This window comes from Psittacula echo, assembly GCF_963264785.1.
Source record: "Psittacula echo genome assembly, chromosome: Z".
NCBI lineage: Eukaryota > Metazoa > Chordata > Aves > Psittaciformes > Psittacidae > Psittacula > Psittacula echo.
Window position 1 is genome coordinate 104,289,018 of NC_137742.1, and position 25,904 is coordinate 104,314,921.

General features: G+C 58.7%; 3 protein-coding genes across 11 annotated transcripts in view; 1 reads left to right on the forward strand and 2 right to left on the reverse strand.

The window, feature by feature from the left end:
* Positions 1 to 2,698: 2,698 nt before the first annotated feature.
* On the forward strand, positions 2,699 to 8,447 carry CDH15 (cadherin 15; the record flags this gene model as incomplete). The annotated part of the gene is made up of 14 exons (XM_080637884.1): positions 2,699 to 2,749; positions 4,497 to 4,649; positions 4,822 to 4,977; positions 5,075 to 5,219; positions 5,305 to 5,465; positions 5,654 to 5,782; positions 5,869 to 6,054; positions 6,130 to 6,383; positions 6,473 to 6,615; positions 6,705 to 6,941; positions 7,025 to 7,264; positions 7,791 to 7,927; positions 8,012 to 8,167; positions 8,250 to 8,447. The coding sequence occupies 14 exons, from the start codon at positions 2,699 to 2,701 to the stop codon at positions 8,445 to 8,447; spliced, it is 2,346 nt and encodes a 781-aa protein (XP_080494010.1).
* A 650-nt stretch (positions 8,448 to 9,097) lies between these two features.
* Positions 9,098 to 12,086, reverse strand: SLC22A31 (solute carrier family 22 member 31; the record flags this gene model as incomplete). Its single annotated transcript, XM_080638401.1, has 9 exons — positions 9,098 to 9,446; positions 9,536 to 9,647; positions 9,766 to 9,980; positions 10,052 to 10,160; positions 10,238 to 10,377; positions 10,667 to 10,835; positions 10,942 to 11,096; positions 11,182 to 11,285; positions 11,739 to 12,086. 9 exons carry the CDS (start codon positions 12,084 to 12,086, stop codon positions 9,098 to 9,100), a joined length of 1,701 nt encoding a protein of 566 aa, XP_080494527.1.
* A 1,631-nt stretch (positions 12,087 to 13,717) lies between these two features.
* Positions 13,718 to 25,904, reverse strand: part of ANKRD11 (ankyrin repeat domain containing 11) — a 153,422-nt gene continuing 141,235 nt past the window's right edge. For all 9 annotated transcript variants that reach the window (XM_080637872.1, XM_080637869.1, XM_080637868.1 and 6 more), the window contains 5 exons: positions 18,960 to 25,675; positions 17,677 to 17,775; positions 17,427 to 17,570; positions 16,214 to 16,306; positions 13,718 to 15,010 (listed from right to left, as the gene is read on the reverse strand). In XM_080637872.1, the coding sequence (XP_080493998.1) occupies positions 14,825 to 15,010; positions 16,214 to 16,306; positions 17,427 to 17,570; positions 17,677 to 17,775; positions 18,960 to 25,675 (7,238 nt within the window). In that variant the 3' untranslated portion in view covers positions 13,718 to 14,824. The remainder of the gene's footprint in view (positions 15,011 to 16,213; positions 16,307 to 17,426; positions 17,571 to 17,676; positions 17,776 to 18,959; positions 25,676 to 25,904) is intronic.

A 25,904-nucleotide genomic window follows, 5' to 3' on the forward strand; every position in this document is an offset into this window, starting at 1 on the left:
CCCCCACAGCTCCAGGTGCTTCGCTTTCGAGCCACGTCCGCATTGACGGTCTGATCATATGTACACAACCATTCAATTACCCAGTAATGGCTACAGGCTATTAAGCCATCAATCTCCTTCATTAAGGCCTGCCAGGCCTGTCCCCACACCGTGCAATAAAACCATTAAAACAACAACAACAACCCAAAGTAGCATCTTTAATGGTTGGTTCTAACACCCTCCCCAGTGCTGATGCTGGCCATCTCCTGCTGCCTGCAGCCCACCCTGGGGCACCCAGGGACCTGCTCTCCTCTAGTGAGGCATTGCCTTGCTGGGGGGTCCCCCGGGACCCCCACACACCTCCATGCTCCCCTCAGCTGCTCCCAGCAGCTTCCCCTGCCCCAGGCTCAGCATGCTGGAACCTGCTCTTGCGCTTTATAGCTGACATTATCTTTTATTGCCGTATAAAAAACAAAGCTCCAGTGGCTTTATGGCTGCTGTGCCTGCGTTTGGCACCTCGCTGCTCAGCTCTGTGCTCCTGCCTGCTCAGCTTTCCCCATCACTGGGCCTAGTGGGGATAAGGCAGTGCCCAGATGCCCCAGGCCCTGCACTGGGATCACAACTGGTCCCACTGCATCCACAATAGGACCATGACTGGTCCCGGCACCCACGGTGGAGGTCTCAACACCCGCAGCTCTTGCACGGACCCAGGCAGATCAGAGGGTGTCAGGTGGGAAGGGGGGACCTGGCCCCTCCAAAATAGGGTGACCCCTTCTCTGACCCAGCATGGCAAGGGAGTCATAGGCCATGGCTGCCACTGTTTGCACCCAGCATCTGTGGGACCTCCAATCCCTGCACCCCAGTGGGAGCTCCATTTGAAGGGAGAGAGGGGCAGGGGATGTTGGTGCAGTGCCAAAGGTTGGGGGGTTGGTGCTGCAGCCACAGCCGTGCCATGGGCACCAGGCAGCTCCTATGGCTGGCAGCACCGGCACCACGAGCTGGGGCTGGCACCTTGTCAGAGCCTGTCACGTCTGCCACCGCCGTGCCCCCACGCTGCGGTGCCGGTGGCAGGGAACATCTGCTCGGCCGCCCCGCTGCCACGGCGCGTTAGGGTCAGGGGCAGACACCAAGACCCCCGGCCAGCGCTGCCGGTGCAGCTCCTCACCGTGACACTGATGCAAGGTGGCAGGGAGAGCAGGGCAGACAGATGGGATCAGACAGACAGACAGACAGGCAAGCGAGTGCCACTGCCTGCGACAGGGCCCAGCCGTGCCGCGGGTCACTGGTGCCCCACGCTCACCCGCTCATGGTGCGGGTCCATGCCCCTGGGGACACCGACAGCCCCACTGCTGCTGTTCAGCTTCTGGGGATGGATAGGAGACATCCTGCGTCCCTCGTCCCTTTTCACACGCTTTGTACCCTACCCCTGTGTCGGGGACCCACGCTGCCCACCGAGCTCCAAACGATGCGGCACAGGGGGGACACCGGGGACACCTATTTCCGATGAGAGGCGCGGTGCCGGGCAGGCGGGTGCCCACAGCAGCCAAGCGGGGACTTGGCGATGCCACCCGTGTCCCCGTAACGCCGCACGTTCCCTTGCCAGGCCCGGGGCTTGGTTCCGTCCCGACCCCTCCACCGCGCCCGGGGGGTGCTGGCTCTCAGCCCTGCTGCAGCCCCAGGGGCCCGGCACCGGCGGAAGGGGAGCGCTCCCCGCTGCGGCACCCCGGGAAGCGGGGACCGCCGGTGTCGGTGCCGGTGGCCGGGACGATGCTGCCACCTGGTGCCGTGGCCTCGCGGTGCCGCCGGGACAGGCCCCGGCGCTGGGGGTCGAGGGGGCAGCATCGGGACTGGCAACGGGGGTCAGGGAGAGAATCGGGACCGGCCCCAGGGACCGGGGAGGCAGCGCCGGGAGCGGCAGCGAGAGTCGGGACAGGACCGGAACCAGCACCGGGACTATCAGCGGGGTTCAGGGGCAGCACCGGGACCGGCCCTGGCGGTCGAGGACAGCGCTGGGAATAGCCCCGGGGCTCGGGGCCAGCACCGGATGTGCCCCGAGAGTCAAGGGCAGCACCGGGACCGGCCCCGGGGGGATCAGGGAGCAGCGGGGCCCGGGGCCTCGCTGTGGCTCTGGGAGCATCCCAGGCCCAGCTCAGTCCGGTGTGAACCCGCAGGGATCGGGAGATCTCGGGACGCTTCCGTTCCTCTCCCGAGCCCACATCGGCCCCGACCCCGCCGTCAGCGCGGGCGATCCCGGCCCAGTGGGGGGCGAACGCGTGTGGCCGGAGCGAGCTCTCCTCGATGTGGGGCCCTGCGGAGCGGGGCGGGCAGACCCCCCCCCCTCCGTCCCGATCCCGGTGCCGGTCCAGCCGCGGCGGCGACAGCGGGGCCGGGTCTCTCCCGCTCGCCCGCCCCGTCGCGGCATCCCCGGGGTGCGCCCTGCGACAGCTGCCGCTTTCCCTCCCTCCCTGCCCCGGGGGCCGCTTCCCCCCCCGGCCCCCCGGCCCCAGCCCAGGGCTGCGGGTCCCCCCCCGGCTCCCTCCCCGAGCCCCCCGCGCCCGCCCCGTCGGGCCCCTCGGCGGGTGCAGGCTGGCGGCCGGGGGCGGCGGGGCAGGTGCCGGTGCGGGGGGGCCCGGCCCGCCACAGCACATGTGCTGTCACTCAGCCAGCCCCGCCGTTATTTTAGCTCGGGGCTGGCGGCCGGACTGCGCCCCGCTCTGCCATGGGCCCCCCTCTCCTGCTCGCCTGCCTGCTCGCCCCGCTCTGCGCTCGGGTAAGGAGTGCGGGGATACGGGGGGGAGATGGGGATGGGGACCCCCTGCTCCATGGCCCGGGAGGGCCGGATGGGATGGGGAAACTGGACGCGGTGCTGGGGGTGGCTGGACTGCAGACCCAGTGGAGGCACATCCTCTGGGGCAGTGGGGATGGGGATGGGGGTTAAGGGGGCTTGGTGCCCCTCTTGAGGCATTTTCTACCCCACAGATGGCAGGGGCAGAGGGGGGCCTGCGGCTCCGGCACACTGCCCGCCTTTGTGAGCCGGGAGATGGGATTTGAGGCAGGGTTAGGCACTCAGAAACACCCCGCTCCTCTTTTTCCCACCCCACCTATCGTCCCAGACCCTTCTGCACCCCCTCGTCCGTACACGTCCCCCCAGAGCCCGTCACCGTGGTCTCAGGCCTGAGCCACATGGAGCTGTTGGGGTTCTGGCCTGGACCCCATGGCCGGGTGCTCAGGGCAGGGGAAGGAAAAGGCACGTGCATGGCAGTGGTTCGCCCCCCCCAGCAGCAGCCCCCCCATCGCCCCCCACAACCCTCCCCATCGCCCTGGGCTCTCGTGGCCTCCTGGGGAAGGGGGGGTCTCTCCTGGGGAGGAGCTGGAAGCCGCGGGGCAGCTCCCGCAGCAGCCTCGGAGCAAGCCCTTTGTCCTGCCCAGCCCTGGCAGGCAGCCCCCTGCCCTGCACTGCCCCCCTCTGCACCAGGGACCCCCAGCTCAGCCCCCCCTGCCCTGCTCCCCCTGCCCCGGCACAGTGCACACGGGGGGACCCGGGGCACGCAGTGCACCCCAGCACCCAGCAGTGTAACCCAGTGCAGATGCAGGCGGGTGCAGATGTGGGGGCAAGGCGTGATGCTGCCCAGATGTGCTTCCTCCCCACGGAGGGGACGGCGTGGGTCCAGGAGGCCAGGATGAGGATGCACCCTGACAATGATGCATGGAGCTTGGGGGGGGTGGTGGATAGGCTGCATGCCCAGCTTCCTTCTCCTCTTCCAGCCTCCATCTCTGTGCCCCCACGCCTGCTCCCCACAGCTCCGGACCCCCATGTCACTCCACAATTCCCTGACCCCTCCAGCTCAGTCCCTCATGGCCCCTAAAACCCACGCGAGCCCTCACAATTTGCCGACCCCGATTCTGGCCTCCCCACTCCCATAGCTCCTGTTTCCCACTCTCCATTCCTAATCTCCCCCCCTCACAGCCCCACAGCTCCCTGTGCCCCACAGCACCCCTGATCTGTGCCCCAGCCAGGCCACCCCTGCAGCCAAAACTGATCCCTGACCCTTCCACCACGTCCATGCAGTGACCATGATCTGGGCTGGGGTGCCACTGCCAGTCCCTATTGCAAGTGTCTCATGGGGCACAGCGCAGCCATGGCATGGGGCCATGCCCAGGGCACAACCAGGATCACTTGTGGAGCACTCTTTCCCTGTGGGACACCCCTCACCGTCACATCAGGATGTCGGGGACCACTGACACAAAGTCCCCAGGAGACCTGGGTGACCTCTCTGCTCCTCAAGAACCAATCTTGTCAGGGGGTCCATCACTATGCACTCCATCACTGTGCACCCCAGCACTGCGCACCCCATCACCGTTAACCACATCACCATGCACCCCATCACCGTGCATTCCATCCCGATTCACCCCAGTACTGTGCACCACAGACCCATGCAAGTCCCTGCTCACTGCCCCAGCACCGCACTCCACATGGGAGGTTTCAGGGTCACCGTCAGCACCGTGTCCCCCCGCAGGGAGCCAGCCCAGCCCAGCCGGGGGTCACGGTCCCGGGCAGCCCCCAGGCCTGGCAGCAGCACGAGGCTCCAAGGCGGGTGAAGAGGGCCTGGGTGATCCCCCCCATCAGCGTCTCGGAGAACCACAAGCGCATCCCACACCTCCTGGTGCAGGTAGGAGCCCCCTGCCCTCTTTTCCAGGCAGTGGGGGACACCCTGGGCAGGAGGATTGCATTGGGGCACCCCTGGAAGGAGGATGTTGCATGGGGGGGACTCAGGGCAGAGGGGGACCCCAGGCAGGGGACAGAGTCCCCAGCCCCACGACCGTCAGCCCTGCTTTCCCCAGATCAAGTCGGACAAGCAACAGCCTGGGGGGGTGATCTACAGCATCAAGGGGCCTGGGGTGGATGAGGAGCCCCTGGGCATCTTCTCCATTGACAAGTTCAGCGGGAAGGTGTTCCTCAATGCCATGCTGGATCGAGAGGAGAACGACCGCTTCAGGGTAAGGATGCTGCCTGCCTGCCCACAGCTCCCTCCCCAGCCCCACAACCACCTCCAGCCCCACAGCCAGCCCCAATCGACCTGTTCTATGCCCACAGCTGAAAGCCTTTGCGCTGGACCTGGGTGGTGTGACACTGGAGGACCCCACCGACCTGGAGATCATCGTGGTGGACCAGAACGACAACCGGCCGCTCTTCCGGCAGGATGTGTTCACAGGGCACGTGGTGGAGGGTGCTGAGCCAGGTCAGACCAGCCAGGGGCTGCTGGGGAAAGGGAGGATGAACCAGCCTCAATGCTGGCACCCACCATGGTGCTCCTGTGGCCGCAGGGACCTGCGTGATGACGGTGGATGCCACCGATGCTGATGACCCCGACACGGACAACGCAGTGGTGCGGTACTCCATCCTGGAGCAGGGTGCTGGGGGCATGTTCAGCATCAATGCAACCACTGGCGAGATTTGCACTGCACGGCCTGGCCTTGACCGCGAGGTAGTGGGCATGGGTGTCACCAGGGGGGCACCAGGGTGGCACTGGGACTGTGGACTGGGAGATGGTAGAACCACAGCTCCAGCCCTGAGCAGACCCAGGCATGGGGATGCAATAGGTGGCCTCTGGGGCACCTCTGGGCTCCTTGAGAGGCTGAAGGGGCTCAGCACTGGCCCCCTCCTTCCCTGCAGACCATGGGGGTGTACAACCTGACGGTGCAGGCAGCTGACATGTCCGGGGACGGGCTCACCACCACCGCCATGGCCGTCATCTACCTGGAGGACATCAACGACAACCCTCCCGAGTTCACCAAGGAGGAGGTAGTGCCTGGGGCAGGGTGGGTTAACGTGCAGGGTCAGCAGCATCCCGAGGGAGCAGGCACCATTTCCACACCGCTCCCCCCCAGTTCTCCATGGAGGTGGAGGAGCAGGCGGTCGGCGTGGACGTGGGCAGGGTGTTCGTGCACGACAAGGACCTGGCCGGCTCACCCAACTGGCTGGCCAAATTCACCATCCTGGAGGGCGACCCCGAGGGCGCCTTCGCCATCCACACTGACCCCCACACCAACGACGGCGTGCTCTCCGTGGCCAAGGTGGGCGCAGGGCAGCCGGGTGGGCTGGGATGGGGAGTCTCAAGGCTCGGGCTGACCCTTGGCCCCTCTCTGCAGCCGCTGGACCACGAGGTGCGGGACCGCTTCGAGCTGACGGTGTCGGTGCAGAACGAGCGGCCGCTGGAGCCCACGGCTCCCGCCAGCCCCCGGGCTCTGGCCACCATGCGGGTGCGGGTGCGGGATGTCAATGAGGCGCCCACGTTCCGCGAGAACCCGCGGCGGATCAGCGTGCTGGAGGGGACCCCCCCGGGCACCCCCATCACCACCTACACCGCCAGCGACCCCGACACGCGCCAGCTCCAGACCCTCACGTGAGCCCCAGCCCATGGGTTCCGGCACCCCTTTGGCCACTTGTGGGTGTTCTGGGGGGTGTCCTCATTCCCCCCGTCTGCACCCACAGCTACACGATGCTCTATGACCCGGCGGACTGGCTGCGGTTGGACCCCCACACCGGCACCATCCGCACCAAGCGGGAGCTGCTGCACCCCTCCGCCTTCCTGCAGGGCGGCTGGTACATCGCGCTGGTCCTGGCCCGCGATGACGGTGAGCGGACCCCCCCCCCCCCCCCCCCCCACGCCACGTCCGCCCCGCTCCATCCATCCCGCCCTGACCTCCGCGCTCTGTGCCCCCAGCCGAGCCCCCGCTCTCGGCCACCGGCACCCTCTCCATCGAGATCCTGGAGGTGAACGACCACGCTCCGGTGCTGCAGCCGCCGGCGGCGCTGCTCTGCGGGCGGCCGGGACGCGGCGGGACCCTGCTCCTGGGGGCCACGGACGATGACCGCCCCCCCCACGGCGCCCCCTTCCACTTCCAGCTCAGCCCCCAGCACCCGCAGCTCGCCCGCAACTGGAGCATCTCCCGCTTCAATGGTAAAGGGGCCGGACCGGGCTGCGGGTGCTGCTGCATCGGGGGCGCTGCGGGAGCCCCGCTCAGCCCCGCTCCCTGCCCGCAGTGACCCACGCCGTGCTGGCAGTGCTGGCGGAGCTGCCGGAGGGGCTCTACTCGCTCCCGCTGCTGCTGCGGGACTCGGGGACCCCCCCGCGGGAGCAGCAGCAGCTCCTGAACGTCTCCGTGTGCCACTGTGGTCGGGAGGGCACCTGCGAGGACAGTGTCCTGGCTGCTGCCACTGCCGGGGCCGGCATCACCCTCGGGGCTCTCGTGATCATCCTCGGCAGCAGCATCCTGCTCCTTGGTGAGTGAGACCCCCCCCACCTCTCCATCCTGCCCCCACCCGGCACCCCAGCGCTGTGCTCTTCCATGCAGTGCTGGTCCTGGCCACCCATCCCAAACCCCACCAGCACAATTCGTCATCTTGTCACCCCATCATGGTCCTGGCCTCCCCACCGAGTCCCTGCCCATGTCCCCCATCACCCCGTCCTGGTCCAGAGCACCCCAACCTCTCCCTCCCACATTCCCCATCACTGCATCCTGGTCTAGAAGAATGCAACCTCTCCCTATCCACATCCCTCATCACCCCCTCCTATTCCAGAACACCCCATCCTACTCATGCCCCTCAACACTGCCCCCCCAGCAACCCCTTCTGACCTCTTCTAAGACACCCCCCAACCCTTTCCCTCTTCACCCACCTCACCCCATTGCCCCCAGATCCCTTCCTGCATCCCCATCCCACTCCCCCAGCCGCACCAGCACCCTCCTCACCCCGCGTCCCACCGGCTCTGGCTGCCCCGGCCTGGCACCCATGGGCGCTGTGCCCGCAGTGCTGGTGGCGCTGGGGGCCGCGCGGGTGCGCGGGCGCCGGCGGGCTCTGCGCAAGGGGCTGCTGCAGCGCTCGCGGGACGACCTCCGCGACAACATCCTCAACTACGACGAGCAGGGCGGGGGCGAGGAGGACCAGGTCAGCAGGACCCGGGGACACCCCCGGGGTGGGGGGATCCATCCCGGCCCCGCGCCGCTGCTGACCCCCGCTCCATGTCCGCAGGACGCCTACGACATCAACCAGCTCCGGCACCCCGAGCTCTTCTCGCCCCGGGTGAAGCCGCCGCTGCGCAGGGACGCCCCGCTCAGCTCCGCCACCCCCCTGGCCCCCCGCAAGCTGCCCAGCGGCGCCTCTGATATCGAGGACTTCATCAATGAGGTGGGGACAGGGCTCAGTGCCCCATCTTGCCCCCAGCCCCCCCCATCCCCAGTGGGGTGACGGTGCCCCTCTGTCCCCACAGGGGCTGGAGGCAGCTGACAGCGACCCCAGTGTGCCCCCCTATGACACGGCCCTCATCTACGACTACGAGGGCTCGGGCTCCGTCGCCAGCCCCCTCAGCTCCATCGTGTCCAGCCTGACGGATGAGGACCAGGACTACGACTACCTGACCGAGTGGGGGCCACGCTTCCGGCGCCTGGCCGACCTCTATGGGCAGTAGCAGGGATCGGGGGGGCTGGGGAGGGGGTCACCCCTCTGTCCACTGAGGGGCTGGGATGGGGAACCAGCAGTGGGGATCTTGCACACGTGTGTGCACGGGATGCCCGGCTGCAGCAGCTTTGCATATGGACACGCACAAGATGCAGGGGCTTTGCACATATGCGTGCACCAAGAGAGGCCTCAGTGCAGGGGTTGGCACACCTGCACACACCACGGACCCCATGCCCAGCAAACCCCAGGAAGGCAGAAGCTGGGGACACAGGCAGCCCTGTGGAGGGGAATGCCCCGGGGATAAGCCCCATAGAGCTGGGGACCCCCACTGCCCCCATAATAAAGATCCCAAAGAAGGGGCTGGTACGGGGGCACTGTGCGGGGCCCCGATCTCACCAGCCGCCCATAGAAACAAGGCACTTTTATTGGCAGCCCGCGAGCCCCTGGTGCAAGAACCCTGGGGGGCATCACCCCCGCCCCAGGACTCCCAGCAAAGCTCCTCTTGGGGCAGGATCCGCCCCCACCGTGGGGCTGATGCGCTGCTCCCTCCATCAGATGTGTCCCGGTGTGCTCCATCATCCCCGTGAACACCCAAAGATGGGGGGATCCCAGCACCGTGTTCAGCAGTGGGGAGACACCAGTATGGGGTGAGGGGCACTGCTATATTTCACTGGGGGTGACCATGGAGCCCGTCATCGATGTGGTGGAGGTGGTGACGTTGGAGTACTTGTGTTGGCTGCTCGGGGTGGTGAGCAGGGGCACGTGGTCCTCGTGGGGTGGCTGGTGGAAGAGGGGGGACCGGCGCTGCCTCTCACCATCCTCCAGGGACTGGGGCAGGCTGTGGCCCTGGCTCTCTGGCAGCAGCATGATACTGAGGATGCTGAGGATGGTGAAGGAGGCGAAGACAATGTGGTGCAGAAAGAAGCCACGGCTGTTGGGGATGGCGGTGATGGGGGCTGCTGCCTTGCCCACGAAGCTGGCGCCCACAATGAGGCCCAGCCCAGCACCTCTGTGGGGCAAAGGCAGTTAGAGGGGACCCGGAGGACCCGCTCGGGTCACCCTGGGGTAGTATGAGGGACATGGCAGCTCCCCCCTTACCTGATCACGGTGGGGAGGACCTCGCTGGCAAAGAAGATGCTGAGCATGGTGACAGCGTGCGATGTGGTGATGCCAACCACAGACAGGGTCATGACAATGAACTCCAGCAAGTCTGGGCGGGGGGGGGGGGGCGGGCATCATCAGTGGTCAAATCCTGCACACACCGCACCCGAAGCATCCTGTTCCCAACCCCGGCCAGGAGAGCAGGGGAGCCCTGTGCCCATCCTTACACTGGGTGAGGGCCAGCAGCAGGAGGGAGCAGATGCCGGTGAGGACGGTGCAGAGCAGGAGGATGGCGCGGCGCCCGAAGCGCTCGGCGGTCAGGAAGACGAAGAGGCAGGCGGTCGCCTCGGTGCCTACCAGTGTGAAGTAGGAGGAGAAGAAGTGGGGCAGGTGCGGGGCCAGGTTGCGGGTGAAGCAGTGGCGGATGCCGGAGCCGATGAACCTGCGGGACAGCGGGATCAGGGGGGCTGAGGCAGGAACCCCCTCGCCCCCCAGCACCCTTCCGCTGCTCACGCTGTGAAGCCGAGGATGACGCTGTTCTTCCAGATGACCCGGGTGCCGAAGATCTCGCAGACAAGGTGGTACCGGGGCTGCGGGGACCCCTCGGACAGGGACTGCAGCTCTGCAGGGACACAAGGACCCGGGTTAGGGCCGGCTCCATCCCACCATCACCACCCGGGCTCTGGGGAGGGCACGCACCGGCGCAGAGGCTCTGGTGGTGGCAGGAGCTGAGATCGGAGCCGCTGCCCTTGGCCAGCGCCTGCAGGGTCTTCCTGGCCCTGTCCAGCTGCCGCGTGGCCAGCAGCCAGCGCGGGGACTCCAGCAGCAGCACCGGGCACCTGCGACGCGAGGGCTGGCGCCAAGGGGCCTCCCAAGGGCCCGCTCCCCCCCCGCCAGCCCCGACCCCTTCCCGGCTGCGAAGCGGCGCAGCCCAGAAACCCTCGAGCTGGAGCCTGAGCAAACATTTACCCGGGGCGGGGGGGTCCCCGCGCTCCGCCTGGAGAGCCCCGGGCAGGCTTTGATCACCCGGGCAGGGTGCGCTGCGCTGGGCACTGCTCCGGGCACGGCTCAGCGCCAGCCCCGGGCTCAGCTCAGCCCCAGGGCAGGGGCAGCCCCCCCCCTCCTTACCACCAGCAGGCAGCCAGCAGAGCCAGGATCATGGTGACAGCGCCCTGCAGCACCCGCCAGTCCCGGCACAGCACGGCCAGCCCCGGCAGCAGCAGCTCCCCGGCGATCCAGAAGAAGCTGGCCACTACGGTCACCCCGAGGCGGTGTGGGGGGTCACACAGCTCCAGCCCTGGCGGGGGGCGAGGGGAGCACCGTGGGTGCCATGGCCACGGGGTAACCTGCACCCCGGAGCATCCTCGGTGCTCGGGCACCATGGACCCCGCCGCCACACTCACGTGCTACATAGAGGGAGAGGAAGGCGCCTGCCAGAGCGGCCCCGAAGAGCAGCCGGGCCACGAGCACCATGGTGAAGTCCGCGGCCAGCGCCACGCAGACTCCAAGCGGCACTGCCAGCACCAGGGACACCACGAAGGCTGCCCTGCGGCCGAACCTGCGGCGGACGGGGCTGTGAGCGGGGCTGGGGCCGGCACCCCTGCGCTGGGTGGGGAGGGGACAGCCCGGGGCCCCCCGGGTACCTGTCGCAGGCCTGGCCGGCGGTGACACTGCCCAGCGCCCAGCCCAGCAAGTGCGTGGCCTGCTCCAGGGGCACCTTCCAGCGCGAGTGGCACACGAGATCCCACTGCGGCGAGGGGGGCACAGGGGGGACATCAGCACGGCGGTACCGGCAGAAACACCCCCCTCCACCCCCCCGCTGCCCGCAGGGCTGGGGCAGGTGAAGCCCCGGGAGTTACAGGGGGGTTGCTTTTGCCCCCGTCCCCGCAAGCACAAACGTGGGGCGAGAGGTGATGGGACGGTGCTGACGGTCCGCAGTTCCCTGTCCCCTCTAGCCCTCAAAGCCCCTCCACGGGAGTCCCTTCGAGCACCCTCATGGTCCGTCCCCCCCCGAAGCAAACACCCCGCACACTCCAGGACACCCCCAGAGCTCCCCGTGCACACCCAGGGCTTTGCTGGGGTCCCCACCTCGTCCCCCCTCCCGCAAACCCCTTCACCCTCCCGTACCCCCCACCCCTCCATAACCACCGCCCCCAACCCCAGCCTTAGGGGTGTCCCCCCTCTCCCGCACCCCCCGGACCTGCGTGACGAGGTTGGAGCGGAGGCCGGCGGCGGGCAGGGCATAGTGCCAGCCGCGGGTGCAGGGCCCGGTGCCGTTGGGCTGCGCGGTGCCGGCGGCGGTGCCGCGGTACCGGTAGAGCTGACACTGGCTCCAGCCGCCGGGCAGGCGAGGGACGGCGGCGCGCAGCAGGGCGGCCCCCGCCAGGCGGCGCAGCGGCGGCGGCAGCAGCGCGGTGTCCGGGCGGCAGCGGTGGGGGGGGGCGGCTCCCAGAGCCCACCCCAGCGCCCACCCCAGCGCCAGGGCCAAGCACGGAGCCCACCCCCCGGCCGCCAGGCGGCCCCGCGGCCGCAAGCCCTCAGACGGCATCGCCCGTCGCAGCAGAGGCACGGGCAGAGGTGCGGGCCCGCGCCGGGCACCGCTGACGGGTGCTGCTGGGACTGGGGCAGACCAAGCACCGCGGGCACGGCCTGGCCCACCCGGACATGGTCCCGCCCTCCTGGCGCTAACCCTCCCGCTCCTCGGGGCTCTGCCCCGGGACGGGCAGCCCCGGAAGCTCCGGTTCCACCCTCCAGGACAGGACCGGTCCGGCCCACCCACACCTGGGTCTCACACTCGGCACCCCCCCCCCAGGACCTGTTTGTTCTCCCGGCCCGGTTCACACTCACGCCCCCTCCTTGCTCGATTCGATTCCCCGGACCCGGTTCACCGCCCTCCCACCTCGGTCCGGTATCCCCTGACCTCAGTTCGCCACCCCGCAACCTGATCTATGTCCTCCCAAGCCAGCCCGGTTCACCCCCAAGGCCGGGCAGCGCGTCCCCAAGCCCAGGTCACAACTGCAGACCGATTCGCCGCCCTCCAGCCCGATTACCCCCCTCCCCTTCAAGCTGGGTTCCCTCCTCACTCTCTATGATGCTCCAGGCCAAGGAACCCCGTTGGCATTGGGGATGCCAGGACCCAGCCGTGCGCACCCACGGATGTGCCTGGGTGCACCTGTGTGTTAAAGGAGGCCGGTGGGGTCTGGCCCCTCCTCTGGGAAGGGTGGTGTCAGAGCTCCCCTCGCATCCAGTGCCGGCAAAGCAGACAAGTCAACAAACGTTTTGTTTTTCCCTCCTCGAGATTTTATTTAACAATCACTGTCTCTGAAGGCCAGCCGTGCTGCCCTGCGGCTCCACTTCCGCAAAATCATATCTGTGTTTGCTTTTGGCCTCGCTCCGTGGGAAGGCGACAGCCAAAGGCGTGATAGGGCTGCGGTGGCACAGGGTAAACCTGAACAGGGGAGATTTAACTTGGGTATAAGGAAGCTCTTCCCTGTGAGGGTGCTGAGGCGCTGGCCCAGGGTGCCCAGAGAAGCTGTGGCTGCCCCATCCCTGGCAGTGTTCAAGGCCAGGTTGGACACAGGGGCTTGGAGCAAGCTGCTCCAGTGGAAGGGGTCCCTGCCTGCGCAGAGGGGTGGAACTGGATGAGCTTTAAGGTCCCTTCAACCCAACCAACCCAAACCAGTTTGTGCTTCTATGCCAGAGGTGCAGGGCAGGTGGGGACAGCAGCACCACATGGTGCTCCTGGTTGTGCTGCCCAACACCATCCTCACACAGATGAATTGAGACAACGGGGCAGCAGTGGTCCCTCAACCCATTTCTGAAGGGTCAGTATTAGAACAGGAGGTGGCAGGAGTGTGATGGCTGCAGCAGCACCCTGGGAGTCCGGCAGGCCTCATCCCTGGGCACAGAGGCAGCATCCCAGAGGAAGCACTGCTGGCTGCAAGCCCTGCTGCAGGTTCCAGGGCTCTACCTTGCTCCGGGTGCTTGGAAGCCACCTTCTTGCCTGGGGAGGGAGGACAATGCTGATGTGGTGTTAAAAGTGAGCACGCAGAGACCCCTGCAGCATGGCCCCACAGGTACCTGAGCACATCAGACAGGCTTCCAGGGAGCACTGCACACTGTCCTGGACCATGTTTTCTCCTTGCAAGTGCTGCCTAGGGTGAACTATACATACAAAGGTAATTTTAATTAATTTATTTATTTCTTTACACATAACTGAAAGTGATGTTACAGTACATAAGTTATTTACAACTGTGCAGTAATGTGTTGCAAAATAAATTATCTAGAAGGCAGCAAAAGTACATTGTTAATGTATATAAAAACTGTACAGCATTTATGGGATACAATTTTTCTTTATATGAGTATTGGCTCTGTAGTGTTTTCAAGTTATGTTCTCAGAAAGAGAAACGAAATGCCCAAGATTAAAGGAAAAAAAATATATAAACCACATGGATTTTACTCCATTAAAAACACAGTTGGCAAAGTCCTTTCTCTGCATCACCACTCGCCTGCCCGGCCGCGCCGCTCCGGCGGCTCCTGCGCTCTTCACAAAGGCTGTCGAGCGGCTGCTGCGGGTGCCGGAGCTGTCCTCACCTCCAGAGCCGCGGCTGCCCAACCCGGACGCTGTCTGTTTGCTTCTACTTGTTTTTGTTTGCTTTTTTTTCTTTTTTTTTTTTTTTTTTTTTTGGTGTTTGTTTTTTTTTAATAAGTTTTTGTCTTTTTTTTTATTTTTTTTTTTTATTTTTTTTTTTTTTATTTTATTTTTTTTAGACATACCCAGGATGGAACGAGAAACTCAAACCACCCCCCACCCACCCCCCATGGTTTCCTACTGCAGCTTCTCCGAGCGGAGATCCACCACCGGTGGAAAAACAGAGAGCTGGAAAATCACGGTGTTCACAAGTACATGAATCACGCTGGGTCGCTGGCCCCGCTCAGCAGCTTCTGCAACACACAGACGGTGTCCTTGGCCTCCCCCTCCGCGCCTCTGCCAGTCTCTTGGCCGGTGCGTGCCCGTTGCTCGTGCAGCCCGGCTGCCTCCCTGCAAAGGAGATGCGCCCTGGCCCACTGCCCGGCAGAGCTGCCTTCAGTCTGGAAGCGAGGGACACGTTGTGAAGAAAGTGCAATTATTTTTCTCATTGTTTTGTTTTCTGCCGATAGCTGCTTCCTCCTCCTCTGACCAGGGATTCATCAGCAAGCGGTAAGGGTGAATGTGAGCTCGACCGCCCGACCTCGGAGGGCTCCCGTCCGTGCCAGTGTTCAGTGATGTCTCCTGGTTTTGAACTGTCATGCCGGCAAGAGGACAAAGTCATCGTTCACGTCGACCATTGGCACGTAGAACGAGGGCACCTCATTCACGCAGAGGGATTTGTGCCCTGCAGGGTCCAGCTCCTGCACCTTCAGCTGCCACTCCATCCTTTGCACTGCATTCAAAGCAGCAGCTTCGTGTTGCTGGCGCATGAGCAGGCACGTCTGTATTGGGGGGGAAGACAGAACAAGCAGAGAACCATCATTTTAGTGCCTATAATGTGTATCCTTGTTGGAAAAAATGAAGGAATTCAGTCTTTAGCTAGGAATCATCAACAGTCTCAAAACCAAAATGAATGTGCACCCTGGTCTAGTGGATGGCGTCCCTGCCCATGGCAGGGGGGACTGGAAATTGATGAGCTTCAAGGTCCTTTCCAACCCAACCCATTCTATGATTCTATGAGGGGTAAGCAGGAGAGGGCAGGAAAGGCTCCTGCTGCACGCTCCACTTGGCAAAGCCAGGAGACATGCAGCCATCGTGGTGGGCAGAACAGCAAAGGATGTCACAGGCATCTTTTTAGGAAGATGACCTGGACTTCGGACGTCTGCTGAGCCTAATTCCAGCAGGAGCAGGGGTGAACCCAAAAGGGCCTTGTGGGGTGGCTTTTAAAGGGTCGTAAGCACTCAAGAGCACTGACCCTGCTGGCAGGAGACAGTCCCATGGACCCCAACGGTGGCCCTTAGCTGGCCAAGAGCAGGGTCCTGCTCCCTTCATGGGAGCTGTCACCTCCCTCCATGTCACCACCTGGAAGGACAATCGTCCCTGCTCCCCCCCGTGCCACCAGAGCTTTGCAGAGCACCCTGCAAATCACTGCACAGACTCCTTTCACCCTGAAGTTCGCTACAGGCTTTGAGCTTGCTGCAGTACGCATTGCTGGTGCAGAGCAGGGCCTGACTAACCCTAACTGACCGAGAAGCTCCAGATCATACGGCATGAAGCAGAATCCCAGACAGACAGACAACCCTTAGCAGAACATGTCTCTCACCCCCTTTTTGGAACCAGCAGAGGCAACTGTGCTCCTCAAGTGCCCACAGAGGCTCCCACCTCTCCACCACACCGTACATCCCACCACAGAAGCACTCCACTTGCTCTAGTGGAAGGTGTCCCTGCCCGTGGCAGGGGGGTTGGAACTGGATGAGCTTTAGGGCCCCTTCCAACCCAAACCAGTCTGAGATTCTATGACCCTGCATCATCCAATGAGGCTCACACCACCTCAGGACTCCTGCTCCCACCAGGGTTTTGGAAACCACAGAGGCAGTTCCCAAGCTATAGCAACAGCCAGGACCCTCCTGGAGAATCCCTCCTCCCAGGAGGAAGAGGAGCAGGACCTGGTACCAGCCATGCACTGGCGCTCCCAAGCCTCTCACCTTCATTCTATCGTACTTGTCATCCACGTCTTGCAACCAGGAAATGAACTGTCGTGCATTGAAACGGTCTCTGACGGATTTGTTTTCATCTCCCTAAGCAAAAGATAGCACAAGGGAATTACACAGGAGAATGTTCTTGGTGTTACTTTATGCAGCTACAGGTCTAACAGGCCATATTCCAACTCCTCCTAGAGCACACACTCATCAGAAACAAGAAAGATACCTGTAGGGAGGGAGAACAGAGCATGCTGCTCCCAGCTGCTCAGGCAGCCCTCTGCCAAGGCTTCAGCCTCAGGCAGTGATGCACACATGCATGCATGCATGCACTCCCCATGTCAGCTTGCTTTGCAGAGAATCTGTCTGTGCCAGCCCATCAGAGCACTCACATCCCTCTTGTCTGCTTCAACTCATGCCCACAACTGTAATGTCTTCACTGTAAAAGCACAGACACTTGGCTGGGAAATGCTGAGGGATAAATCAAGGCTCTGGGATCAATACTCCAGGTCACTAATGAATTCCAGGATTCTGTTCCTGCACAGGATCCCTCCTGCAATGCAGCAGTGTGCTTCCCTGAGCAGCCAGGCTGGCAGCAGCTGCAGGGTGCAGACGGTGCTGACAGGATGGTGTGGGACCAACTGCAGCCACATGGCCACCAGCTGCAGAAACCGGACACAATTCCCCCTTCCCTGGCACAGAAAGAAGAAATGACCAGTTCTTGTGGCCTGTCAGATAGAGCCTGGCTCTTTCAAAGCCACTATTCAGACAGAAATCAATTTAATGGTTCTCTCCCCTTCCTTCAATAGGAAAGGATATCTCAGAGGGTAGTAAAAGAAACCTTTTAAGGGTGTAGATGATACTGATCAAGAAAAAGGGCAGACAGTCCTGAGACTCACTGATAAACGCAGAGTCATTTCTGCTTCTATCAGGACAACAGGCTCCCTGTATCCCCACATTCTGGATATATTTCCTTTCCTGGCACACACATGGGGTATCCCAGTACATGTGATACCAGAAACTGAGTCAGAGTAGGCAACCTGCAGGGTCAGACAGGAGCTGCAGGGCTCTTGCAGCATGTTCTGCATCTGTGTGCCATGGTGGGAGAAAGGCACCTGAGCAGGGAGAGCATTAGGAACTCCTCCCTCCCTCCATCCAGAAAAGCACATCTCCCTCGGGGTCTTGGCACAGCACCTTCACCATCAAGACAGACACTGACCTGATTTTCTAGAGGCATGTTATAGACCTCGGAGTCCAGCAGCATGGTGCAGGCACTGAAGGGCACAGCCTGGTTGGCAATAGTCCTTGCTGCCCGACAATGAACTCTCAGGATCTCCTGCTCACAGGAAACGATGAGCTTCTCCTGAGGAAGAGCAAAGGAAGTAGTGAGCGTTGCAGCCTCTGTCTCCCCAGCAGAGCAAATCCAGGACCTCCTCCCCAGCAGGAGTTACCCAGGAGCATTCCCTTACCCGTTCTATGCTGTGCTGGAGCCGCAGCTTCCCTCGCACTGCTTCCTGCTGCTTGAAGAGCTCCTTCAGAGGCTCGGCGAGCGACGGTGGCGGTGCGATCTGTGGGCACACAGCAGCAGGGGGTTAGAGCCAACACTGCTGCTGGGTGCCCTGCCTGCACCCAGCACCCCCTGCCATGCAGCACATTGGCCAAGGCTGCTGGTGCCACCCCTCAGGGTGATGTACTGAGCTCGCCACAGGAGAAACTCTGCCTCTGTCCTCAGCAGGCAGGTGGCAAAGGACAATGTCCTGCCCATGCCTAGACCATAGCAAGGGGGGAGACAACAGGGCAAGAGGTGTCCAGTGCTGAGACATGAACTCTGAGACACAGAACCAGAGCTTACACCACCCCATGTGATGAAAAGGCAGGTTGTAAATGGGCCTGAGCGTGTCTGATGAAGTGGATGACACTGCTGGAGAAACACTGCCAGGAGCAGCCCAGTCTGCGCACTAGTGGGAAGGGTGCCTGGGTCCTGATGTGTCCTGCAATCCTCCTGGGGAGCAAGGTGCTTCACAAGCACAGCCCAACTGCAGAACAGGGGAGCAGGGGACTCTGGGGTAGACTAGGAAGGAACAAGCAGTTTTGAACACAGGCTGCAACCACTGTGGTTCTGGGAAATAACCACAGACCGGGACATTCCAGCTGCCTGCAGCAGGCAATGAAGCCTGACTTGGTTGGTCATGCTGACCTCCTCCTCCAGGCTGGATCCTGGACTTACTGACTGCAACACTGTTTATTGATGCACCTGTATTAGCAAGTCCATTCATGCAGCACAGCAGTGGAATTGAGATCCCATTGCCAAGGAGTGAGTACTACTGGCAAGCCAAGTATCAGAGCTTGGGAAAACAAAGGAAGGAGTTAAGAGCCACCTCTTTCCCACTAGTTCATGACCTAGGTTCATCTAATTATTATACTGCTTGGAAAAGCAGTTTTGCCTTCCAGCCTCAAATCCAGTGGATTCGTACAAACCTGCTCTAAAGTCCAAACAAATCTCAAGTTCCTAAGCACAGCCCAAGGTCTCCTCTGCAAAAATACTGCATCTCAGAGGATGTATTCATCACACAGCTATCTACTTACCGAGGCTTTGATTTGTCATCATAGCCATGTTCTAAAAGTAGGCTAACAGCATGGCTGGACACTACTGGCACTGCAAGGGTGCTCACAATGTGCAGGGGACAATCTGGCTTGTACCAGCAAGGGGACAGTCCCTGGTGCTGCAGTTTAAAGAGAGAAGGTGACTCACCACTGGAATATGGAGCTTGCTTAGAGGCTTGCCATCCAACAGGTAGGAGCCCGTGTAGGTTACATACTCAGCGTAGCATTGTGGGGCTTGGGGAGTAATATAGCAGAGGATTTTCCGCTTCTCTTCAATCTTTTTCCTGATCTGGAGGTACTCAAAGTAGGGGTTGGACCTGTCACTGTGGTAAGGTTCGATGTCATCCAGTTTTATAGCATCTACGATAGCTGCCAGTGTTTGCTGTATCATCTCCCTCGTCTGCTGGGTGGACGTGTTGATCTGCTGCTGCAGCTGCTGGTTGGAGCGCTGGAAGCGGCGCTTGCGCGGGTGCTGAGCCTGGGAATCATCGTCCTCTGTAACGCGGCTCTTGGCACGTGTGACAGGCGCAGAAACAGGAGGAAATTCCTTCTCAGCAGCAGCGGCGTTCTGCTTGTTTTGGTTGGCGAGCATCTGAGCCCGGTTCCTGGTAATCCGCTGAGGAATCTCTTCTATTTTGGGTGGTTTGGGAGCTTCTGCTACTGGTTTTTGCACTGGTTCGACAGTTTCTGTTTTAGCGCTGCTCGGCGGTGCTTCTGCCTGAGAGGAGGGGGCTTGGCTTGCACTGCGTGCCACAGCACCCTCCTGTGGGACACTGCTCTCAGTGGTGGCTGTGGGCTGGGGACAGCTCTGGGAGCTGCTCTCTGCCACCCCACCAGAAGATGACTTGTCTTCACGTGCAGCCTCTGCCTCTTTGCTCTCTGCCTTAGCAGATTCAGATGGGGTCTGCTTTGAAACCTGTGCTTCCGAGTTCTCCGCTCCCTTTTCCTGGGCTACATTCTGCGCTTCTGAGGTGGCTTCTTTTGCAGCTACTTCTGGTCTCTGCTCCCCTGCTTTTGGCTCTGTCTCCGCGGGCAGGACAGCAGTTGCCTGCCTGGCTGGTGCCTCCTCCGACTCACCGGATGCTACTGTGGATGCGCTCGCTTTGAGGACCCCAGCGCTTGCTTCTGAACCTGCTGCTGTACTTTCCTCTGCCGCTTCTGCCTTGGTCACCTCTGTTTCCGCATCCTTAGGTTGGAGCGGCAGTTCTGGAAGCGAAAAGGGGCCAAGGTCCAAGTCATCTGTATTGGTGAAGGGATCAGGCCACGTTACTGCCCCCTCTGTATTTGCAGGCACAGCTTTATTGTTATCCAAATATTTGTTTTCTTGTGCGCTACCAACTTCTGCCTGAGGTTCTGCTGGCACACGAGAGGGCTCTGGAGGTATCTCAGGTGCTGCTTCTGGAATAGGCTTGCAGTTATTGAAGAACGTGTCTAACCTGGTAGGGGACATGTATGGAGCTTGCCCTTCAGCTTTCACTGTTTCTCCTGGAACTGCTTCCTCAGCATTCTGCTTGACTTCATCAAGCCTCGGTTCAGACACTGACAGAGGGTAAGATATGGGAGAAACGGGGTAGGAAGTATCTGTGGGAATGAAGGCTACTGGTGCAGGATGAATTGGCTCTAGGGAACAGAGTGGTGCTTTAGGGGACTCAGAGAACCTCTGGGGAGATTTCATCAGAAGCTCTGAGCCCATGGACCAGCTGACTGAGTGCTCTGCTGGGTTACCCATCAGGCTGGGAGGAATGCCAGTGTCAGTGTTCCTGGACTGAGGGTTATCCCAGTCTATGTTGTTCTGTTCTGGCATACCTGAACTAAAATGGTTTTCTTCAATTGATGGTAAGTAAGTAGATTCTGGTGGCATAATGGAAGCTGTAGCTTGCTGCTCTTCGGTGGTATCCAAGGGCATGCCGAGGTCAGGGGGAAGAGCACTTTCTACTGAAGGAGCCAGCAATTCGTCTCTGTGGGAAGGGGAGGATTTTGCTTGTAAACCAGAAAAGACACTTTCAGGTGACTGGGAAACTCCACTGACAGCTCCTGGCGCACAGTGCAGAGCTTCCACTTTGGGTGATGAAACCCCATAATCCGGTGAGTAATACCCAGGAGATAAACACTGGAACTTCTCAGCAGGGACAGAAGGAAGGGGAACTTTCTCCTCCATTAAGTGTGGCACTGGAGAGTCATAATTGGACGTTGCTGGAACACTCTGCTGTCTGAAAAATTTATCTCCGACACTGAATTCTTCTTCAGGTGCCCTTCTGATATCAACTGAGATGGAACGATAAAGGTTTGTGGAGGGTATGGTCCGAGACGGGGTCTGACCAGGGTTCTCAGGGAGCACACTGGAAACGTTGGCATATCTGTCAAAGAAGGATGGAGAACAGGCGTTCATGGACATGGTGGATATGGGCAGTGAGTGCTGCGAGTCCGCACATTCAAACATCAGGTCTGTGTAGTCTTCGTTGCTGCACGAAGGAGTCCTAGGTGTCTGCATCACCTCCTCGTAGCTTGGACAAGAGACGACGGACGCTGGGGTTGGGACTCCCGTTGGCCGGTTCTGATCAGGCCTGGGAGATGCTGGGAGGATCTCCTTCAGCTGAGGACCCGTTATCCAGTCCTTGGAGTCTGTCCCAACAGCAGGCTGGGCCTTGTTTTCTGGTGACAGCATAGGAGTCAGTGGACCCAGCTCTTTCAGCTTCTTGTCCTTGAGCTGAGTATCCAGCGCTAACGGCTTTTTCGTTGCCAGATCCAGACTCCTCTTGCGTGCATCTTCCGAGGTTTTAAGTTTGTCCTTTAATTTTGGGTCTCCAGACCTGTGCCTCATTTTCTCCATCTGTTTCATTCTCTCTTTGTGCCTTTTGTGGCGCTCCTCGATTTCCAGGTCTTTCTGGCTCAGCATCCTTTCAAAGCTGGTCATCATCAAATCACCGTCTCCCAGAAGTTTCTCCCTTGGCCTGGCTTCTTTCTTGCTGGTGTCTTTGGAAAGCGTTATTTTTTCATTCCCGTTGCTTATTTTTATTGACTCTGATTTGTCTTTCTCTTGGTTCTCCTTGAGCTTTTCCTTCAGTTTGGTTTCGCTGAATTTGAGGTTGTCCTCCTTTGATTTATCTTTAAAGGCGGTAACTTGAGGACTGTCCTTAAGCGTTGACTTTGGATCATCTTTGTGATGTTTGAAGAAACCATCTGCATGTTTATCTCTATGTTTTTCCTTTTCCTCCTTCCATTTTTCCTTGTGTTTATCTCGCTTCTTCTTCTCTTTAGCTGTGCTGATGGTGCTGGAGCTGTAACTCTTGTCTTTTTCCGCCTTCTTTGACAGCTCTCTTTCAGAATCATTTTTATCTTTCTTTTCAGAAAATAAGTAATCAATGCTTTTCTCTGGTTCCTCATCAGCCTCTATCTTCACACTGTAGGAAGTGCTAAAAGCCTCCCCATCCACAGAGAAATCTTTTTCATAATGAGTGGAATCCTTTCTGCTGCTGGAGTCTTTGAATTCTTCTGTTTTTTCCTTTTTCTCTGTCTTCTCCTTCTTTGCTTTTTCTTTCTCATGACTTTTCTTTGATGAAGATGAGGAATGTCTGTGTCTCTCCTTCTCCTTGAGTTTGTCCTGCAAGCAGGTTAAAGGGAGAGAGTCCTTAAACTTTTCTTCAGTGGCATCAGTAAGAGAGAGGTTAGAAGACTCAAAGAGGCTGGTCAGTCCCGGATCTTGTCCTCTATCTGTGAAGCTGTCAGAAGAGATCTCGCTGATTTTGTCATTGGAGTCATCTCTATAGTCGTTCAGGGCCTCCTCCTCCAATTTCTCCAACAGGCTCTTCTCTGAATCCCCTCCTTTTGAAGACTTCTTCTCTTTGGAGTGCTCTTTATCTGGCTTCTCCTTATGCTTGCTTTTCACCTTGTCATCATTGGCATGTTTCTTTTCAACCTTTTCTGGGAGCTTTTGCTTGGTTTTCTTCTCTTGAGTGGAATCTATGGACATTCTGTCTTTCCTGTCCTTGTACTTTTCGGTAGAGTCCTTATCTTTCTTCTCTTTGTGTTTTTCAGAGGAACTCTTCTTCTCTTTTCCCCCTTCTGATGCTCCTTTGTCCTTTTTCTTCTCCTTGGAGTCCTTATCTTTCTGCTTCTCTCCTGAGTGCTGCCTGTCGGAGGAGTACTTGCGGTGCTTCTCAGGGTACAGCTCCTTCTCAGCAGCTGTGCCGTCGTCCTTCTCCTGCAGACTATCCAGACGATGCATGTCACTCCCAGCAGAGTCGCCAACTTTGAACCCACTCAAGCTGTATTCATCCCTCTCATCTTCACTTTCATCTGTGAAGATGTCTGCAATGCTGTACCAGCTTTTCTCCTTGCCTTTCTTCTCATCCTTTTTCTCGGAGAAGTCCTCTCGATCTGCGGAGAAGTTTTTATCTTTCTTGTCTTTAACCTGGTCAAAAGAACTCTTCCTTTCTTTGTCTTTGCTGTGTGGGTCTTTGTACTTCTCTTTAGTTTCTTTTTTCTCTTTGAAACTCTTGTCGAGTTCTTTGTCTTTCAGGACTTTCTCAGGAGCAACTTTTTCATTTTTCTCCTTGTCGCCTTCTTTGGATTTTTCCTTGTATTTTTCTGGCTTTGCCTTTTCTTTTTTTTCTTTATCAGGACCATCTTTCTTCTCCTTTTCCTTCCCAGAATGGTGTCTCTCCCAGCTCTCCAGCGTTTTACCACTGAATTCAGGGTCAGGCTTATCCTTGAAGAACGTTTCGCAGCCATATTCTTTAAAGTCATCTCGATAGGGCTCCTCCTGCTTCATTTTGGCGTCTTTTCTATCTTTAGAGCCATCAGAGGAATCTTTTCTCTCTTTGGCAGTTTCACCTGCATCTTTTTCTTTCCTCTCCTTGACACTCTCTGCAGAATCCTTCCTCTTCTTATCCTTTTCAGGCAAATAACTAGGAGGAACTTTGTGTCTGTCCATTTGGTCCTTTTTCTTCTCGGAGCTTTTGTCCATGTACTCCCTTTCTTTCTTCTTTAAGAAAGTGTCCTTTTCATTACGTTTCTCGTTGTATTCTTTCTTCTCTTTCATTTTATTTTCCTTTTTCTTGTCTTTAGTTTCCTCTTTTACAGGTTCTATGATCAGTTTTGCCACGGTGTCATTTTTAATCTCCCTGAAATCTGTTACTGGAGAATCCCAGCTATCTTCACCTTTGAAGTCGAAGGATGAGTCAGAAGACAAGTCTGAAAACCACCTCTCCTGCTGATCATCTGAAAGGCTGAACTTTGTGTCCTCGCTTTCGGGAAACTGGGTTTTGTTATTAAACTCATCAAACCCAGACTCATCCCTGTAAAGTTTGTCTTTTTTGCATTTTTCTTTCTCTTCCTTGAAAGCTTTTTCTTTCTCTAGTTTAGAAACCTTCTCTTCCTTCAGCTCATTCTTCTTTTCAGATTTCGACTGCTTGTCCTTTGATTTTTTCTTTCTCTCCTCCTTGTGTAGTCTCGGCTTCTCCTCCTTGGGAGACTTCTCCTTTACTGTTTTCTCTTTTTCTGATTTACTTAATCCTTCTCTGAAGGATTTGCTCATGTCTTTACTACCATCTTTGACTTTTCTTAATGATTTCTCCTCTTTCAAGGATTTTCCAGTCTCATCTTTAAACAACCATTCCTTCTCTTCGGCTTTACCTTTGGGGAGCTTTTCCTCCTTCTTACTGTGCTCTCGCTCGTGCTTTAACACCTTTAGTTTGTTTTCGACTGGATTTTCTGTCTCTACTATCAAGCCTTTCTCAGGCTTTTGTTTAGAGTCCTCAAACTCAAAAGAAAACGTTTTGATTATTTTAATGTCTTGGCTGATGGGACACTGCCCCTTCTCCTTGTTTTTATGTTTGTGTTTTGTTTTATGCTTTTTAACAACCTTCCCCTCTTTGTCCAGCTTTGGAATTGCTCCATCCACATTGCTATGGAATGAATTCTTTTTCTCAGAAACAGTGTTGTGTGTGGTGTTTTTCTTTCTGTGCTCTGTTTTCTTTCTGACTGGCTTTAGTGACTCTAAGCTCGAGTCCTCGGACGAGTAGTCTGACTCACTCGTCAGTCTCGTCCTGGTGGAGTCCGATAAGGAACTGACATCTGACCAAGCTGGAGAAGATATTGTTTTCCAATTGTCCGTCCTCCAGTGCTTGGAGTGCTGTTCTGTAAGATTAGCATTATGTTTCTGGGATGCTAAACTCCCATGAGAAGAGGTCGATGAGGCAGACAGAGAGTTAAACAAGGAGGATTCCTTTAGCACTAGCCTGGAGTCCTTTACACAGCTAGAGCTCTGAAGAGAGTCTCTATCATCCTCCTCACTCTCCACGTTTTCACTCTCTGATTCAGAGGAACAAAACTTGTCATTTTTTTTGCCAAACCGAACCTCTTTGTTTTTTGTCTCCTTCTTCCGCTTCTTTTTTACTTTGCTTTTCTCCTTCTGCGGCTTTGTGCTGGCGGGCTCTCGAATCTTGCTGCTGGGCAGTATCGAGTGGCTCGAAAGTCGCAGCTTCTCCCCTGTCCCCACAGCAACACTGGTCTCCTCCTCGTCCGAGCTGTCCGACAGGATGCGGTGGGCAGCTTTCTTTGGTGTAATTGTGTTATTTTTAGTATAAGTTTTCACTTCCATTTTGGGTATGGAAATGAAACTGTTTGCTTTAGTCTCTTTTCTGTAGTCCTTTTTCAGCAGATGTTTGTCATCAACAGGTGGGACCCGGTCCTGCTCATCATCCTCATCAAATTCATACTCATCTTTCACCGGGGTGATGGTTTTGGGGGGCTCCTGGGCCTTGGGCTTGTGCTTCAAACCCTTCTCAAACTCTGAGTCTGTGTTATTGCCATCAACAGAGCTGGAGGGAGCGAAGGAAGGGGCATCCTCCTCTTCTGAGGTCTCTGCAGACAGAGAAGAACAATGTGTTAAGGGCTGAGAGGGGCTTTGGGAAGGTAACATCATCAGTCTGCTGTAGATGTGACCCCTGCGAACACCCCTGCCGCCCTTCTGCCTTACCCAGCCTTTGCTAAGTTTGCAGGTGATAGTCGGGTTGGGAGATCTTTTAGAAAGGAACAGCTATTCACTCTCAAACCTGCACAGGGTGTTCCTCAAAACAACATCCTGGCTGTA